This window comes from Patella vulgata, chromosome 2, assembly GCF_932274485.2.
Source record: "Patella vulgata chromosome 2, xgPatVulg1.2, whole genome shotgun sequence".
In the NCBI taxonomy this organism is placed as follows: Eukaryota; Metazoa; Mollusca; class Gastropoda; family Patellidae; genus Patella; species Patella vulgata.
This window is the reverse complement of record NC_065880.2, coordinates 33,906,989-33,928,509: the sequence shown is the minus strand read 5'-3', so window position 1 is coordinate 33,928,509 and position 21,521 is coordinate 33,906,989. Positions and strand designations below refer to the sequence as shown.

At 34.3% G+C, this 21,521-nt stretch overlaps 1 protein-coding gene across 1 annotated transcript in view; it reads right to left on the bottom strand.

The window, feature by feature from the left end:
- LOC126809843 (receptor-type guanylate cyclase Gyc76C) overlaps positions 1-21,521 on the bottom strand; it is an 83,769-nt gene that overhangs the window by 38,437 nt on the left and 23,811 nt on the right. The window contains exons 2-3 of the mRNA XM_050534656.2: positions 15,296-15,599; positions 403-549 (exon numbers count right to left, since the gene is read on the bottom strand). Of these exons, the coding sequence (XP_050390613.1) occupies positions 403-549; positions 15,296-15,599 (451 nt within the window). The remainder of the gene's footprint in view (positions 1-402; positions 550-15,295; positions 15,600-21,521) is intronic.

Sequence of the window (21,521 nt, the reverse complement as noted above, 5' to 3'; positions counted from 1 at the left end):
TTAGTTAATGTAGCGAGATATGCGCCGTGGTCCCAGTGGAATAAACCGGGTAGAGTTTCCTATTATCATAATGAACAAACGGTGTCTTGTACCCTTTTTTGGCTAGTGGACATTCGTTCCTAAAACCCAAAGAGATATAGCTAGATTTTCTACAAGAATATAAAATGAACCTACATTTTCCCAAAAAAATATTTATGAAATTAACTTAGTAATTTTTCATCAAGCATATAAAATTAACTGTGAAAATAGACTTAATTAACCTTTTTTAAAGAATAAACAAATAACTAACCGTTCTTCAAGAATATACAATTAACTACCCTTTGTTCTACAAAATGAACCAACATTTTCTATAAGAATATAAAATTATCTGAGCTTTTGTACAAGAATATAGAATTAACTTACTTTTGAAATATTTTAAAGGATCGGCATAATCAAATGTACCATGATCTACATATATAACAACATAGTCACCGGTATCCAGTAAGCCTCGGTCATACAGGTTGGTCATGAAATCCACAACGCCGTTTAGTTCTCCAAGAAATACATAGACTACAATGAATAAGAAATGGTTTTATGAATAAGGATTACTAAAATATAGGTGGAATGTGATTTTAAATATGAATCTAAATAATATCATAGCCAATTGTACACCGTAAAATCAATGTTGGCATGACTGGATCATATTGAAAAAGATGAACTTCGAAATATTTTCGTTGGCGCCTCAATAACTAAAGATTGAGCTCCTGGCAGAACGAGAATTAACAACCAATTATCCCAATTAACAATTAAATAGATAGAAACAACTATATTTAATTGATTTACAAAATAAATAAATAAATAAAAGGCCCTGGTGGTATTGGTGACGTCACTAACCCGGTCTTTAATTATTGGGAGTACATGTATTGCTTGCTAGGAAATTCCTTATATTTCTAAAACGTTGCTACATTTTTATAGTGCACAACTTCCATGACTAAATGCCCACGCGCGCTCATAAAATAAATAAACATAAAAACAAATAAGCCATGAATTTGGACATTTAAATCGATTTAAATTCTTATAACTGTCATCAGTACATACACAAGCATTACTCTTGTCGACAAGAAATCAATTTAATATTTTCTTTTCAGTGTTATTTATAAAAGATACACGTGCTTTACACATAAAATTACTGTTAATTTACCAAGATGCCTTTTAAATTGTTCTTATTTAAGCTCAAAGGTGATCCTGTTTTAATATTTTGAAGTAGTTTGTTCAAGAGAAGACTTTAGCATGAAATGAACGTTTACCAAATCAACATAGTAGAATCTGCTACTAGTAGTAAATGCAGGGGTCGGCACTAAATGCAAACAAAACCGATAAAACAAATCTGCGGACAAGACAAAAACTACATAGACATTGCAAGAAATAAACAATAAACATCAAATCAAGTGAATGGATCCGAGGGTTGGAAGCTAAAGATCAGAGATTGCATTATTGAGATCAGACTAATATGAGGGGCAGGGGATGTTTAAGCATTTATAGGTAGACAGAATATTTTGAACATTAAGAAAAAGGTAACGTTTTGCTTTATATAAATTAATGCATGAGGAGCACCGGGGAGTAAAGCATTGAAATAATCTAGTCTCGACGTCACATACGAATTGATTAAAATTTCAGTTACATCATTTGTAATAAATTTTCAAATCTGATTTATTTTCTTATATAATATTAACACACTTTACAGACACTGTTTATCTGGGCCTCCATGTTTATCCAATCTGTCCCTGGTTGATAAAGATGGAGTAATTTGACAGATACCAACGGAAATCAGTTTATTTATTTAATTTTTTTTTTATCAATGTTGCATTTTGAATGGTCATAGCTATTATTCGCATATTACTATTATGTATGTATTGATGGAACAGAATGTCACGTTTATTGTCACTTGAACAGAATGGTTTACCATACATACGAAACAAGATTGGACCTAAAACAGACCCCTGTGATACTCCGTGAAGCAGATCAGCCTTCTTTGGTGTGAACGATACCAAATGGTAAGTCGATTTAGTAGAATCGTATTTTCTACAGTATAAAACACAACTCACAGACCCAAAAGAACAAGAAGAACACATTCTTGATTGTCCAAACAGATAAGAAAGTCAATGTGAACTCGTGTAAGAGCGGTTCAGTGCTATTTTCTGTAAGGATTTAGATATAGTTTATCACATAATCCCGTTCAACGTAAACTGTTAAGTGGTGAGCAACCTAAACTGTTAATTGGTGAGCAATGCATTTGTTCCAAGATTTTAGATATAAAAATAAGGCTTAAAACCGGTCTGTACTTCTTGAATTGATCACAACCAATTAAGATTTACTATCTTAATAACAGGACATAAATTTACAGTTGAAAGATAGATTCTTTGATAGGCGTGTTGGTTATAGATGTTATTGATGTCAAGAGTTCACAAACACGAGTAGGTGTATAGGAACAGGACATCGGCAACGAAGTGATTATTTTCCGGACAGACTCATTCTTTATGGACTGAAAGCAAGGCAAGCGAACACGCGAATAATTGTAATTTTGTCTATAAAGAAGTCCCGATAACGAATGTGCTAATTTAAGTTTACCGGTATTCATGAGAAGAAAGAATAGTTTGACGAAAATTGGGATGAATTAATAAATCTTAAAAAATGTTCCCATTGATTTTTACTGTCTGTTCGAATTATTACTAGTCTTTCTTTTCTTAGCAATTAATCTGATAGAACGCCTTACAGATTCTGTTTTTTTTCTGATTTACTTACTTTCGAAACATCCACATTGAATAAACTTATATGTACATTTCAGTTTAGGTAATGGCATGGTAACGTATCATCTATACACGTAAAAGAACATGTGATTTGTTATGTGTTTGTATTCATAGATATTGATAAACGTGTACGACATCTTTCTACATGTAATTACGTAAATCCACAGCAGAGCTATGCTTGTTTTTGTTATTGTTCACTATTTTCTTTTCAAATTCACCAGACCAATTATGATTACCCGATTACCTGTATTTGTCAACTCAATATCCAGTTTACTCTTTTAATAACTTATCTTTTATTAGTTAGACACATACAAACAAATCCATTCATGATAAAAATAATAGAATTAGACGATCCATGACGTGAAGATAAAATTTATATAATACACAAGATTAGTAATACCGTTATCTTTATTTAAACCAAGTCATAAGCATACTAAAAAATATCCTCTTAAAATAACTTATGTCTATTAATCTTATTCTTCGGTTAGGCTAGAGTATACAATAACTAAATAACGACTATTCTACGGATTATTAGTATTTCATTGTATAGAAAAATAGTTAATTACATGCCATTGACTTGTCTGTCGTGCAACGTGACTTAACAGTTGAATAATCTACAGGTAAGCAATCTAACTTTGTTCTTTTAAGAGTTCAAACCCTTGTCTTCATTAGCCCAGTCGGCGCAGAAAAGTAGGACGTTAAGCCAATTTTATTTAAGCATATGGCATATTCTCATATCACTTCCCTAAAGATCGTTAACAGGAAAATGAAATGAAATGAAATGGGGTTTAACGTCCTACTGTTCTGCTCCGAACTGGGATAATGAAGACGGACATACGTCATACAGTGTGCTACGAGGGAAATTTTGCCCGGACAGCGGCACTACGGCCTACTCTTATATCGAATTCCAACTGTCAAGGGATGTTTTACGTGCACGCCAATGTGTACACGGTTTTTCGTCCCATTCGAACGACTAGACAGATGTCCTTGTCAGGCCATCCATCCTGCATCACTGACAAGTGGGAACCACGCAGGAAAATCTGGATGAACTATCTCGGCCAATGCAGGGATCGAACAACCGACCTCCAGGCTAGCGAGCCAGCGTCTTACCCACTTAACCACCTATCTTAAAGCGACACTCGCATAATACGGCCCTTTACATGTATGTGAAAATCATAATAATGGTTTATTTAATTTTTATAATGGCTAGGCTATACAACAATAAAAATTAATAGCAATGGACACATCCCAAACCACTTGTCCTTGTGGATTCGTTGTGCGCAATGTTAGAATATAATACTCTCAATGCCCCCTTTTCTTGTTTTCGACAACCAAGTGCCATTACTTTATATTTACTTTCTATAATACACACTCTCGACTAAAGATGAAGGATCATGACGTTTTAGACAAAGTAGTTAGCAATAGCAGTCCACCTTTACCAAGAAATAATAAGCATCTCAAAATAACGCTGACATTTGTGGGCCTTAACATTTGAGCGTAATGAAAGATACTTTACGAAAATAATAACGCCGCGAGTAAAGCAACCTACGTGGATCCAGAGGCTACATACCAAATATTCATTTCATTGCTGCTTTAGGCAACTGGAGCACTCCTTTGTAGTTATATTGACGTGAACAAAGACGGTCAGTATTCTAGTATTTTTCAGAATGAGCGTATTTTCCGTGTTTCAGATGCTTTCTCTTGATTCTTTTCTCATGAGAATACACTATTTGGTGGATGTCTATAATTTATTCTGATAGAATTTATGCCACAATAAGTGTAAGCTACATATCACTGTGGTAAATGGTGGGGTAAAGAAATTGATAGGAATCACGCGGTATCTCACTATTCTACTGGATTGTTTATTTAATCCCATGGCACCACTTCAACCATAATTTCATAATGAAAATTAATATTCGAAATATTAATATATATATAGTTATATTTTATAACAAATCCACATAAAAATATAGACAATTCCACAATATAATTAGTTAACCTATGTAAAATAGTTGATTTAACTGATATTTGAGAGAGAGAGAGAGAGAGAGGGAGAGAGAGAAAGACAGAGAGAGAGAAATGGGGTTTAACGTCCACTCGACACAAACTAGGTCATTTCGGGACTAACACATGGTTCAATTTTATTTTAATCATTCGCTTGCTCGTAGGGGTCTTTAGCAGTGGGAGGAAACCGGAGGACCCGGAGAAAACCCACGAGGTTGGACAGGCGATCCTACTCCTTGTCACGTACAACCGGGGAATCGAAACCCCGCCAGTTGACTCAATGACAGACCGTATGATACAGCGCGCGCGTGCTAACAATTCGGCCATCCACCCCCCCCCCCTAACTGATATTTGGTGTACCTTTCATATCACCATTAATAAAATAATAAAATATTCCATTCTATAAAATCAAATATCAGAGATTATATTATAATAAATATTTACTATTTTTACAACTTGTATCTTTCTATAATATGGACATATGAAATACCAAATTCAATTATTCAAAAATTTGCGAGTATTATTTCCGTTTCATATTTTTAAAAGACGGGTTCCTTTTGCGCAGTGCCTGGATTCACAGTTCAGATTTAGTTAAATACTGCCGTTGGCTATTTTTTAAGAAGTCATAGAAGTCAAGCCCCCGCTGTAGTTGCAAGTCGTGGCAAAAAGTTCATTTTCACTGTCGTGATTCAACTGTACCTGACATGTTTTAGATTTTAACCATAATAAAGATAGGTTGCCAGGCAACGAAACATACGCTCACAGCAACTAAATCGTCCGGGCAGTCAACAAGGGTTGTCGCATATTTTTACTTTTTTCGATAATGAAACATTTATAATACACTAAAATCTGATTAAGAGCAACAACTCACGAAGTAATTATCAGAAAACTATTAGAATTTGTTTGGTTTTTATAAAGTTCTGCCCCATGCTAACGTTTTGTATGCAAAGCTTTTAATATCATAGATTTAACTGTTCAAGTCATAAAAATTCATTGAAAATCAATATACTTGTTCGTCTCAAGATCTTAAACTCTGTGTATCAATCTGAAGCCAATCGGATAACTTAAGGGCCATAAATTTGGCAGTAATTATCGGAAATCGTTGAAAATCAATAGGAATCTAGAGCGTCCACAAGCAATTGTGGACGCCGGATCGCCGGACCGACGGACGGACGGGGGCGACGACAATATACGACCACATTTCAATGTGGGCGTATAAAAATTACATTGCGAGGATTTGACTTGCGCTCTCTGATAAAAAAAGACACACAACTATTAAATTAGTAGTGTATCACGAGGCCAGTCTACTAGCATCGATTTATTTTTACTAGCCATATATGCAAGCGACAGCACAGAGTGATAAAGTAATGTTCGAATATCCCAACACAATATTTAAATGCAAAATTGAGCCAGAGTAAAAGTGCAGACGTATTGAAAAATAGACATATATCAGGCACTATTAAACTTTACTGAGATTTGTTAACGTTTAAACTGAATGGCGAAAACATCTGTTTGATTAATTTATTGGTGTAATAGTTTATAATCAGTCGTTATATAATGACAATAATGGATTTATAAACAATTGAATTTAAATGCTATCAGTAGACTAAAAATGGACCAATCTCCAAATACTTAGCGTTAGATAAGTTGATGCTAAGAATAACCAGATTTAATTAAAACTATAGCAATGTAGTAGACTAATGTAAGAAGCATTGCAATTATTGACACTTTTCACGGCACTTAACTTAAATAAAAGCTGTAGCAATCAATACAATATTTAATTCAATTTCCAGTTGGGGGGGGGGGGGGGTGGAGGGGTTATATATACAGGAGAAGTTTATACTTGCTCTTTCCGTTCGTTCGTTCGTTCGTTAAGATTTAACGTCCGCTTCCACCTTGGGTGATATCGCAGACAAATGCTCTTTCCGTTTTACCTGGTACTGTATACCACTAGGCTCACCTTCAAAAAGTATGATGTTGTGAGATGGGATCGGGCCAATTAGGATGATTTAGTATGGTGCAAGGCCCCGATAACATTTTGTTATGCCATTTACGTATAAGATATGTCGATGAGTAAATACAACATAATACCATTCTTACAATGCACAAGTCATTATCATCATCTTAAGAGTGGGTCTAGTTAAAAACTGTAAGTAGGTCTACTTCCTCGCCCAAATTACGACATTACATAGCGCTAACAAGTAGACCAACAATAACTTGAGCTACATTCTTATTCTAATCTACCATTACCACTAAATTTATAAATATTTTACGCGTCTCTGGATTTTCTGCTGATATTCTGAGGTAATAAGAAATTTGTTCTTAAAACGAAGGGACATTGGCTGTAAATATTCATAATGATCAAATGTAATGTAGGCTCGTAAAATTCCATATACAGCGGCGTAATCCCATATAACAAGATTAAACGACCTTATAAAATATTTATAAAATATATGGATCGTACTTCAGACAACACATACTACATGTATGTTTAATATCTCTCGATATTCTATATTATAAGTCTATAACACAATATATCTAGGTGTTCTATATTATAAGCCTATGACACAATATATCCCGGTATTCTATATTATAAGCCTATGACACAATATCTCCATGAATTCTATATTAAAAGCCTATGACACAATATCTCCAGGTTACCAAACTATGATATATCATCCATTGAAGCGTGAGAGACGGGTAATAATAATTCACTTCGAGCGTATGAATCGATCCGATTGGAATGGTTGCCGATAGAATCCTTCCCAAAGCTGTCGTTAATTTGTTACAAGGTGCATCGTGAAGTCGTTTCTTTAAGATATTTTGTAAAAAAAATCGGATTTTGGAAAAGGTGTACACAGCTGTCTTGCAAATAGTGTCATATGTACATTGTCCAGCAAATAATAACAATTTGTACATTGTATAGAAATATATAAACTGTTTAATAGAATTCAGCAAGTATAGAGTTCGGACTTTAAAAATAATATTAATCTTTACTTTCCAATCCCTCACTTTTCGTATTCGAAATGTTCCTGTATGGCGTACGCCCGTCTTCTTTGGCGCAGTCGGTGTAGAAAAGTAATACGTTAAACCCCATTTCATTTCAATTTAATGATGACGACTGAACTGCTCAAGTTATGAAATCATTTATCAACACACATTTCTATCTTACTGCGTTTATTGGTAAATGTGAACGACATGGTTGGTAACAACAAACCTCTTCTATTTAAATCGACGAGTTTCAATACACGCTTATCTCATAATTTAGATTTGAAATATTCAACTGTAATTGATTTTCTCATTGGATCCTCTTTCTTGTACGGTATTGTGCGATTTTTTGTTTCATTAGTGAATCAACGAGAACAGAAATCTTTCAAATGACAAGTAAGCACACGCATTTGAGCCACTTAAAAACTCATACGTGTCTTTCGTGTAGATTAAGATTTTGAACGAGAGGTGTTTCTATAGCTGTGAAATGAAGTCCACACAAACTGAAAGTAGTCAAGAGTTCTTTTGATTAGTGGAGAATTAGTTTGCTGCGGAGTTCTGATTGAATAACCATTCTTCCATAATGATCTTCATGGTTGTAAGATTTCTACTTTATTTGCTCTTTATTCACCAGTGAGTGAAAAGCTATTTTGTCAGTGTATTTTAGTAATTAATAAGAGGCATAAAAAGGTTAATTTGTTGAGAAATAAGAAATATAGCTTTCTCTGAAAAGATATTTAAAAACGAATTATACTCCAAGAACTAATTTTTGTTACACTTAATTTTGGTTTCGTTCAAAGAAGATGAATGCATCTGTACAGCCCCAATGCACCCACGCTACCTATAATGCTATATCGTAAACATTAGTTATTGCATTCAAATAATACACACTATTACATATTACACTGATTATTTGTCCCGGTTCTACGTTTGATAAGTAGATATACATCTTGTCGGGATTCGAACCTGCGGTGTTCAGTGTGGAAGGAGCTGTATCTGGCAGAAGTGGCACCCAACCCGGAACCAGTGACCTCTCTGGACATGCATGTCTCTAAATTATACTGATGATATCATAGCTGCCAGAAGGAGAAATAATGTTATATATTGTATATATGTGCCTGTAATTACATTACGTGTAAGGGACATCGGTTAATGTTGCGGATACCTGGTCATAGGGGAGTCGTACGAATGACTGAAATGGGGATTAACGTCATACTTTTCTGCTCTATCCGGGCTTATGAAGACGGACATACGCCATGCAGTGTGTTAATGGGGGATTTTGGCCCAAACTATAATTAAATTCCAAATGTCATGGGTCCTTTTACGTGTACGCCAATGTGTACACTGAACCTCCCGTTTTTGGTCCGATCCGAACGACTAGACGCTGTACAACAAACAAGGGAAAACCACGACGGAAAAAACCCGGGATCGAATGGATAGCGTTTCATCTTCCACATTAAGGGTCGTGGGTTGGAATCTCGACATCAGCTATATACATATCTATAAAAAAATCAATTATGTCAATGATGCATTTTATATTAAGTTCGGTCGAGCCTAGTAATTTTACACTCATTCTCAATTTCGTGGATCAAACAAGCAGATCACGCTTTGTCAAATGGTATTAATTTATAATAGAGCTTATTCAGCTAAACAGGCAATCTCTCGACTTCTGTTCAATTATTAATCAATATAATTGTATGTTAGAGTAATCATTCATTGTCAAGATATATACATGTAATTGCTTTAATAATATCGTTTTATCTGGAACGCAGAGGTATTTGTCTTGTTCTTTCACTTGCAATGATGTTACAATTTGAAATAATCAATTTCTGTCTCGGGGCCAGGAGTTCAATAAAGGTCAATTAATATGTATACAGTTTCTGTACTGGATATATTTGAAATATTTGTACATTATAGCAAGATTTGATGTATATTTCTATAATACAAAGGTTACCACTTCTTGTATATTTGCGAATTTCACATAGCTAAATATTTCTATTGCACGTTTGTATGTAAATACCTCGGCCGATAATAATTTGTGGTCATTAGCCCGTGGATGCCGTCTGTCACGTAGCTCGTGCTTCTGAAATCCAAGTTCAACATAGTAACGTCCCAATGGGCTATACGAATAATTGACAATGCTTACTATCTAGACTACCAGATATCAACTGGAAAAGTGTCAAGGACGTTCAAATAGCATAGTTGTATTATGTGTTCCAGTAAGAGTATACATATTCTGCCTTGTGTATCATACTCGTGTATTCAACAAACTATATTCAACAAGCTATTATAACGATACAAACGGTATCCTATTTATCATCTGATTCTTGTACATGTGAGACACATCACAGTATTTTAGATCTTGCCCCGAGTTCACAAAGCATTCTCAGACTTAAAGGAGCTAAATCGCTAATATTTTGAACCTAGAAATTGACGCAAATGGGTCGTAACGCATATAATAATGTAATAGGAATATATATAAACTGATTTACATTCAATCGTTTCCATTTTTACTCTGATTTCAAATCAGTTATGTTCGGCGAAATATGTCAGAAGTCTCTATCATATGAAATATCTAGCGTCTGGTTATTCTAGTCTACATAGTATTTATTGCGCATACTCTCCCGACATGAATATACCGTTGAATGTCTAGCCTCGTTCTTCGAGTCCCTTGTTAGAATGGGTCTGAAACGCATTATGGTACACGATTCGTGTACCAATGGTAAAATGTTTATTTTGTCTTAAATATTGGATATCAGAAGCCCATCTTTCCCTGGTAAGATCACAACTTCAATGTTGATTTAAAATGACAAATAATTCGTGTTTTCAATGTCGAAGATTTTGGACGATATTGAGTTAGAGACTTAGCTACTTTAAGTTAAGAATTTACTCAAAATTATTCGCCTTATTTGAAATACAATATAGCCCTTTATAAAACTTTTGTTGTTTTAATGTATTAGATATATCAATAAGAAACTGTGTGCAAAGTTTGCTGTTTCTGGATCAAAGATATTTCTCATAAACAGTGATTGAAAGTTGGGTAAAGTCTGAGAATGCTTTGTGAACTCGACGCCTAGTTGTATAAGTAACCCTTTTAAATAATAGATCATTTTCAGGATTATTGGCCATGTTTATTTCTCCCACGATCTGTGTACTGTTAAGTCCATATTTGCCTAGAACTATTATGTTATTAATGTCTGACATAATATGGTTTCCTATGATGTATAAATTTACATACAGATCAAAGACCCTGGCTCGCTAGCCTGGAGGACCCGTGTTCGACCCCTGCATTGGCCGAGAAAGTTCATCGTGGTTTCCGACGTGGTTTCCCCATTGCCAGTGGTTTGCAGGTAAAAGATATAAGAGTAGGCTATAGTGCCGCTGCCCGGGCAAAATTTCCCTCATAGCACACTTTGTGGCGTATGCCGTCTTTATTAGCCCAGTCGAAACAAAACTGTAGGACGTTAAACCCCATTTCATTTCATTTGTCTTCGTGTAATAACTGTTCCTGTGGTTACCAGCACAACAATTTCAAGTCGCTAACTCAATATCTTCTACATTTAAATCAACATTGATGTTGTTATCTTAGCATCAACAGAATGCAAGAATGCTTTCTAGTGCCAAACTACCCCCCGAGATGACTAAATATTGGGGTGATTTAGTCAAAGATTAGTACAAGTCAACGTTCCAGAATATCACATTTTATGGTATTCTCGAACAATGATTAACTCAATGATTAGGCTAATCAAAGTTTATAAAAATCTTAGTTTAAAATTTAGTCAGTTTTCCAGAATAGGACAGGTCAGAAAATTGGAGATTAAATCTATGATTAACCCTAATCCACTTTCGAAAATATGAGCTTAAGCATGTAGACGAATCGAAACTAAATATAAAATTCAGACATTGAATACCACTTAACGAGTAATTCGCTATTCGTGATTAACATCTGATCTATAAAGAAACCGTATTAAATTAATTTCTATGTCATAGTTTCTTTTGTCATACATAATTAATATCATGCTCTGTTGAGCGGATCAAATGTGAATCTGGGATGAAAAGCGCCCGATCGGTGTAATATGTTCGGAATCAACGACAGTACGCACTTTACATTATAACACAACCACTCTTTAATACACTCCACTGAAAAAATAATTACAACCACCCAAAATGAAATTATTGACAACGTGTAATGAACAGTTCTAATGTAGTTCTTGTGTAATTTTAAAACCTTATCCACAAAGGAGCAGTAAAATATACCAGATTCTTGTTGTCTGTATTTCTAAAAAAAATTAAATTTTACACATAGGAAATAAAATCTTAAAACGTGTAATTAAATCATTCAGATAAAACAAACTCATTTATTCTATAGGCGGATAATGAACAAAACAAACGGCAATGTGGTCATAAAAAGAAACAAAATGCCGACAAGAGTCCACTGAGATTCCTTAATTCTGTCTCTTTACCGTGTAAATCAATGGATAAACGAAATTGGGTTGAATGTCCTATAAATGACAAAGTATAGCTATATATTGATAGAAACTGGAGGTATACGTGGGTGCCACACAAACACTCCCCGTAATCGATCCCAAATCGTACATTCTCATTCACCGAATGACTGCTGTGAACGCAATTTTAGCTGTAGTAAAATGTCAGCAATTGGAAAGTGTATTCGTAGATTACGTTATCAGAAAGTTTACTGCCTGCGATTGCCTCATATTGATATTTTAATATCTACTTTGACTAGGAAATGGTGACATAAAGAATAGGAAACCCAGAACTCGTCACCTATTGTTGGTGCAGACGATTTTCCGAGTAATAGTGAAACTAAGGCATCCCTTATCATATATTTAGCCAGAAAGGTTAGATAAAAGTAGATACAGCTAGAGCTGATGGCAGTCACACACTGAGGTGTGCTAACAAACTATAATGATCCAGATAAACTGAATGTGAGTAGTCGGTAAGAATACGGCACGCTTCTAATCTATCATGCAATCGAGGACTACAAGGACGGAAAACAAGTATACATTATTTATACAAGATACTGATGTACTATGAATCCATATACACCGAGATCGCTTGACCATGGGTCACGGTAGTGTACGTCATTTTATCAACTTGCAAAAGATCTACCAATATCCGGGGGGGGGGGGGCAAATCTGCTGCTATTTGTAAATCTGCATGAACATACAGGTTGTGATACAACCTAACTGGGTGTCGTCCAAAACAAGAAAACGCATTGAGAGTATTTATAAAAGCTTAAAAGCACTTGGAGAAGGTCCAGAACCCACACCCTTTGTGGAGGAAGAAATAAGGTGTTTCTCACTTCACTCATACAACCAAAAAGTGTAACAGGTCACAATGAGACTGACCACCAACACCGGGTGTCCGGACACAGTACATTCGCCGTGCATAGATGCAGAAAAGAAATGATATGGGGTTTAACTTCCTACTGTTCGGCGCATACATATATAAGCGAGTATCTGGAGACGATGGTACTGAATCCGATCATTCGGCTAACTTCGTTACCATTGACACCAGATAGTGTAATATCGTAGAGGCATTGTAACTGTGGGGCATCAAAGAAGTCAGCCATTGAAGATGATGTGTGTACCATGAATAGATGCCCTTATCAGAAACGACAACTGTCATATGTCGGTAAGTGTGGGCACTTTTCTCAGACCAGCCCCGTTCCCTGAGACGAGAAATCTGTTGTTTTAGTATATATTCGGATGTCCATTTTATCCATAAACTTCTTATAAATTGCATTCACTCTTTATGTTTTTCATTTTGTTGTCATTTTAGATGTGAAGCAGACGAAACATGTGGGAATGAACTCTTATCATCATAATGGTTACCTACACTGTACCTAGAGACAATAACGTAGTTCCAAGAGACACAGCACTGTGCCAAGAGACGTTAAAGATTCGAACCATCACTCAAATTACCCGTGATGTCAAGGAAGCTGGAACGAAAGAAACGGTTACTTTTTGTCCGTCCTATGAGATCGTCATACAGCCAAATGCGTTAAAGGTCGTACAACACTTCCTATCCAACCCCCAATCATCTTAGTACACGCAGGCTTACTATGTAGAAAAGCAAGATTAATTTCGTATGATCTGTGTGGCGAAAAACAAGTAAATATACCATTGTAACGCCAAAATGACCATGCCGGGGTGAAACAAAAAATATCTTTGCGAAAAAAATCAATGGCCCTTGTTAACAAAATATTTCAGGGAACTATTACACTTACCTAGTAATTTGCTATTACCGGGGAAAGTCAGTTTACAGACTCGAATTGCCTAATAATTCGTAAGCGTCAACCAGTGAACCAGACGTTGATATCTTAGCGAATTCATTACTAGGTAACGTCAGCGGAGTGGTGTTTCTATATGCCACTATTTGACGCTCAACAGTTTTAAGAACATAGTTCGCAAGATCCCCAACTTTCAATATTTAAACCTCGATTATACGGAAATTGTTCCCATTATATACTTATACTTTTTTTTCTGTCATTGTAGCCGAAAACTGTACGCTAGTATATTTATTTTCTGTTCTGGTCAAGACTTGTCGAAGGAATACTATAAATCGTTTAATTCAACCAAATTCAAATATAAATGTGAGAAATAAATCCTAAAGAATAATACAAGCAAACATGATATTGACATCATGTAAAAACAATGACAGATTCTCATAATCGATACTAAATATAATACGAGAAAAAAAATAATTCCTTCGAATGACACAAATCTAAGATTAGTTTAAAATGGTTAGCAATTCTTGTTTTTGATGAATGACAGCTCAATATACCAAATCCGTAACATATCTATATTGTCATGGGAATGCACATGTGATTAACACATTACGGTATTTAAATTGGCACTACTGTCAATACTAATAATTGCGATTGAATGCAGCCAGTCATGCATCCAATTAATGAGTTCTTCAATACGTCATATGTTCTTTTAATAGGAAAGCGAATTAGAAAGCAATCAATGGAACGGAATAGAGTATACATATCTTGACGTATAGCATAAATAAATCTGAAAACAGACTTTATCTGTATCTGTGTCTAAACGTTCAAATAAAATTCTTGAATAATGACAGTACCATGAAAACTGTTTCGGACTGTTAGCCTGGCGCAGTGGAAGCCAATAGTTGATCAAAGTGTTCTATTTGTATAACTTGCCCAAGCGGTTCACTTTTTTGTCTTCTGATATAATTACTCGAACGACTTTACTAAAAATATTCAAACCTGTCATGGGTTATTTGCTCTGATGACCTTAATTAGATTCTAATTTTGGACTTTTATTCCTTTTACAGATTTACCATTGCTCGGAAATCCGAATTACTCGAATGAAAATCAGTGGCTGTAATTGTTTTGTAATATATTATTATTTTAACGATATCAGACTGACGGCAGTTATTGGATACGTGGTCGCTAAGATAAATTTTTATTTGATTATGAAAAATCTATACGATTTGTTTTCTGGTTTTAAATTGGTTTTAATGTTACCTACCTCTTGTTCCAACATACGTTTCTTCAACAATACCGGGGAAGGGGTTTCCAGTTGTTAAAGCGATGTGAGGTTCATCAAACGTCTTACGATCATTGATAGTTATATTATACATTTCTGATAACTGAATTAATTTCTCTGCTGTGGTAGTTTCCTTGTGAGAGGAGCCAACAATAAGAGTATATTTTCTCCAATTAAAATGTTTTAATAAAGATATAATAGATTTTGTAACTTGAGAAGCCGGTGGATATGTTCGAGCAAACGTTGGGTACAACGATTTATCGGATACTTCATAATCAGCACATTTCTGAAAAATTAAAAAAAAGAAAGTTAAATATATGAGAAAGAACTTCTTTTCTGCAACAGTTTCTTCCTGGTTTTTTTGTCACCTATTATGTTGGCTGATTGGTATGTATCATGTCGTGATTTTGTGGTGTCGCCCGTCATAAGGCGACAACCGAACAAACCGAAAATCACGACAATTTTAACCCGACACCACAACAACCCGACAACCCGACAACCCGACATTACGACATTTTAACATTTTGATGTCGGGTTGTCGTGGTGTCGGGTTATCGGCCAAAATTATGTACACTGATCCTGGTTTTGGTCAAGGGTCATTCGAATGTTGACAAGGTTCACAAAGTAAAACAAGAGCCATAACTCTAGAAGTCATTGACGGAAATTGCTGAAATTTTATAGACCTCCGTTTCACAAATTAAAATGATGGATATAAATTTCATACATATTGGATGACAACTTTCATTAATCGAGCATTAACAAGGTTCAACAAAGTGAAACCAGGGCCATAAGTCGAGAAGTAATTAACGTAAATTGCTAAAATTCAATAGGCTTCTTCGTTTCACTAATTTAAATAGTGCATGTACATTTCATACAGATTGACAGATAACTTTTGATGTTAGAGCGTTCACAAGGTGCAACAAAGTGAAACAAGGGTCATAAATCTAGAAGTTATTAACGGAAATTACTGAAATTCCATAGGCTTCTGCGTTTCACTAATTCAAATAATGCATATATATTTCAGAAAGATCGGAGGATACTTTTGGCGTTAGAGCGTTCACAAAGTTCAACAAAGTGAAATTGCTGAAATTCAACAGGATTCGTCTACCAATTTAAATGACACAGAACACATATAAATTCCATACAGATTGGCACATAACTTTTGATGTTAGAGCGTTCACTAGATGCAACAAAGTGAAACAGGGGCCATAACTCTTGAAGTAATAAACGGAAATTATTGAAATTAGATAGGAGTCTTCATCTCACTAATGTAAACAACATATATCAATTTTAAAACAATTAGATGATCACTTTTGGCGTTAGAGCGTTCGCAAGAAAGTGTGGACGACGGACGGACGGGGGCAACGGCAATATACGTCCACATTTCCATGTGGGCGTATAAAAAAACTATTATTATTCGGTCGCAAGTCTACTGCATAACCGACTGGTCTTTTAACCTGATAACTGTAGCATTTTATAACATTTTGGTTTCAAACTACAATAATTTCTGGCAAAACATGAAATGAAACAAATTGAAATGGGGTTTATAACACCCTACTTTTCTGTTCCCCTCGAACACCCGCATTTAAGGCCACTGATCTACATTTGAGTGAATTTGAATCCCGTGCAAAGGTACCACTACAAAAAATGGTCTAATTCCGTTCAATATTTACACACGATTAAAGTTACAATTTCATATTTTCTAAGAAAGTCAAAACATAATTATTTCTATGTCTTTTGCTCAATACGTTGTCAACTCACAATTATAGGATCGTAGGTTATTTTTCTCACACTTACAAATCTTCACACCGGAAATAATAACACAATTACCTCCCAATTATCTCCCTTGTTTTCCTATTCCCCACCATGGAATAGTTATCTTCAAACGTTTGAATTTGAAGTTGAAAATGATATTTTTGCCAATTTCTCAACTGGCAATAGTGAATTTAGGATCAATAGGATTATTCTTTAACAGGGTAGGACTGTTTATAGATACCATCTATTTTAGGGCTTTATTTTAATACATTTTAAAAATATAACTTAAAAATATGAAATTTTAACTTTAACAATCAGGGCCATCTATAATTATTAGGTAAAGTTGTCTGCTTGATCTTTTTTTTAATCCGATTGAATCCATGAAACAGCCATATTGTTGAGTCAATTAGCACCCAATGATGATTTATGTTTTTGTCTTAAAGATTCCAAGTGATAAATCGGAAATGTTACTAAAACACATAACTTTCATGGCTTTAAGCATATTATATTTACTAGTCTAGTAGTGAAGTCACGATAGATGGTTGTTAAAAACACATACATTGAAACATGTCGGTTGAGTTCTTTCTCTTCTAAATGTCTAATTGATGTCAAATCGCTTGACAGTAGTACAGTGCTTGTAAACATAAAATAAAATTGTAATGGACAGTTCACATTCGACGTTTCAGAGACAATGTCGTTACTTTACAATATGTCTTTACTACACAGCATGACGAACTCTCGACATCGATTCATATGGTCATTTTTCTGTCATTTCTAATTTAAAAAGAATTAGTTTGTCTTCTTTTCACGGTTTAGAACAAGCATTATGCCACTGATCGACTACTCCTCATTCACAGCTTAATAATAATATAATAATAGTTATAACTAGAACTGCGAAGCAGTAATGACGGGTTTCACCGGTGCCACGTTACCCTTGAACTTATGTCACTTCCGGTACCAATGAAACCGTTAAACAGGTTTCCACATAAGCATTGCACACATGAAATAAAATGGACACAGAAACAACCAAATCCAGCAACCAATTCATTTGCTTCATGTCAGTGATCCTGTCAAAATTACATTACTTCCGGTGATAATGAAAATGTTAAATTGGTTTATGAAATCAGAAATAGCATCATCACATGTTGAAAATTTTATGTAAATCCTATAATAATTGCCACCTTTATAGACCAAAAACCTTGAAAAATGACTTGTAGAAAATCGCCTATTTCTCTGCAACCGTACAAGTTAGAAACCATTTTGAGGTATCTGTATGATCGAATGAGTTCATTCTATTTGTTGATTGGAATCAAATATCATAATTTTAAAAACATTACAAATCTGATTCATTTGAATAAAATATCTGTTTTGAAGGCTAAAAATACAGTTTTTGCCAAAATGACGTTACTTCCGGTGATAATGAAAATCTTAAATTACTTGTATGAAATCGTAAATGGCATTATGTATCACACAGTGAAAATTTCATGAAAATCGAATAATAATTGACACTTTTATTGACAAAAAAACCTTAAAAAGTGACCTGTTGAAAATTGCCTATTTCTCCGCAACTGAACAAGTTAGAAACCATTTTGTGATATCTATATGATCGTAAGGGTTCATTGTATTAGTTGATTTGAATCAAATATCAAAATTTTAAACAAATAACAAATATGACTCATTTGAATAAATTACTGGTTTCGAAGGCTATAAATACAATTTTTGCCCAAATTACGTCATTTCCGGTGATATTGAAAATGTTAAATTGGTTTGACCTAGTTAAAATTGACATTACACATCAAATGGTGTCACTTTTATGAAAATCGAATAATAATTGACTCTTTTACAGGCAAACTAGCGTAAAAAGTGACTCATGCAAAATTGCCCATTTCTCGGCAACTGCGCATATTACAAATTAATTTTCACATACATTCTCTCCGTATAGATTATTGCTACGAGTTTATGAAAGTTACGAAGTAATATTTTAAAATATGAAAACGCTGGATGGGTTGTAAATAGCTTAATTTTACACCTTTTTTCACCTTTTAATCGAAATAGCCCGAAAACGGAATCGAAATTAAAAAACATGGTCCCAACATTTTGTGCGCCTTTAAAAGGCGCACAATTTCAGTTATACCAGATTTGAAAAAAATAATATTTGCTTTCGAAAAATGGTACCTAACTGTCAAAATTGTAGTTTTTTGTCAATTTACGCCACTTCCGGTGCCGACAGATAACACTATTGGTAACAAAAAAAATGACAATTGAGACAACGGGGCATATGAACTTTGTTTTATACAAATCGAACAATAAATAATTAATCTAGGACTGAAAAACTGAATTAGCCAATGGGGGCCAAGGAAAATTACCGAGACTCGTTATATTTGTGTAAAACACGATTAAAAAATATTCATAAATAAAAAAGTTTTTTGTAAAAATTTAAATTTTCTAAATTTAGCGCCTAATATCTGCGAAGATTTGCCGAAAATCAAAAATCAAAAGTAGCGTAGCTATGTGCCCCGTCTCCGGCTATGCCAAAATACATCGAAAGTTAAAATCCAATGATTATTGTTAAAATTACTGCAATATTTCTAAAAACGATAGCTTCGGTGATTTCGGACATTTCGCATTGTCGCAGAACGTTCAAAATAGCTTTATCCTCTAAGTCACACCCACTTTTCCGATAAAACCGAAGAAATCGTAACGATCCGACAATCAGTTGCTGAGATCTACTCAAAACAAAAGAAGAATAATAATAATAAGAACTAGAACTGCGAAGCAGTAATGACGGGTTTCACCGGTGCCACGTTACCCTTGAACTTATGTCACTTCCGGTACCAAAATTACATTACTTCCGGTGATAATGAAAATGTTAAATTGGTTTATGAAATCAGAAATAGCATCATCACATGGTGAAAATTTTATGTAAATCCTATAATAGTTGCCACCTTTATAGACCAAAAACCTTGAAAAATGACTTGTAGAAAATCGCCTATTTCTCTGCAACCGTACAAGTTAGAAACCATTTTGAGGTATCTGTATGATCGAATGAGTTCATTCTATTTGTTGATTGGAATCAAATATCATAATTTTAAAAACATTACAAATCTGATTCATTTGAATAAAATATCTGTTTTGAAGGCTAAAAATACAGTTTTTGCCAAAATGACGTTACTTCCGGTGATAATGAAAATCTTAAATTACTTGTATGAAATCGTAAATGGCATTAGGTATCACACAATGAAAATTTCATGAAAATCGAATAATAATTGACACTTTTATTGACAAAAAACCTTAAAAAGTGACCTGTTGAAAATTGCCTATTTCTCCGCAACTGAACAAGTTAGAAACCATTTTGTGATATCTATATGATCGTAAGGGTTCATTGTATTAGTTCATTTGAATCAAATATCAAAATTTTAAACAAATAACAAATATGACTCATTTGAATAAATTACTGGTTTCGAAGGCTATAAATACAATTTTTGCCCAAATTACGTCATTTCCGGTGATATTGAAAATGTTAAATTGGTTTGACCTAGTTAAAATTGACATTACACATCAAATGGTGTCACTTTTATGAAAATCGAATAATAATTGACTCTTTTACAGGCAAACTAGCGTAAAAAGTGACTCATGCAAAATTGCCCATTTCTCGGCAACTGCGCATATTACAAATTAATTTTCACATACATTCTCTCCGTATAGATTATTGCTACGAGTTTATGAAAGTTACGAAGTAATATTTTAAAATATGAAAACGCTGGATGGGTTGTAAATAGCTTAATTTTACACCTTTTTTCACCTTTTAATCGAAATAGCCCGAAAACGGAATCGAAATTAAAAAACATGGTCCCAACATTTTGTGCGCCTTTAAAAGGCGCACAATTTCAGTTATACCAGATTTGAAAAAAATAATATTTGCTTTCGAAAAATGGTACCTAACTGTCAAAATTGTAGTTTTTTGTCAATTTACGCCACTTCCGGTGCCGACAGATAACACTATTGGTAACAAAAAAAATGACAATTGAGACAACGGAGCATATGAACTTTGTTTTATACAAATCGAACAATAAATAATTAATCTAGGACTGAAAAACTGAATTAGCCAATTGGGGCCAAGGAAAATTACCGAGACAAAAATTTTTCACATTTTTGCCCAAGTCAGAGGACTCGTTATATTTGTGTAAAACACGACTAAAAAATATTCATAAATAAAAAAGTTTTTTGTAAAAATTTAAATTTTCTAAATTTAGCGCCTAATATCTGCGAAGATTTGCCGAAAATCAAAAATCAAAAGTAGCGTAGCTATGTGCCCCGTCTCCGGCTATGCCAAAATGCATCGAAAGTTAAAATCCAATGATTATTGTTAAAATTACTGCAATATTTCTAAAAACGATAGCTTCGGTGATTTCGGACATTTCGCATTGTCGCAGAACGTTCAAAATAGCTTTAT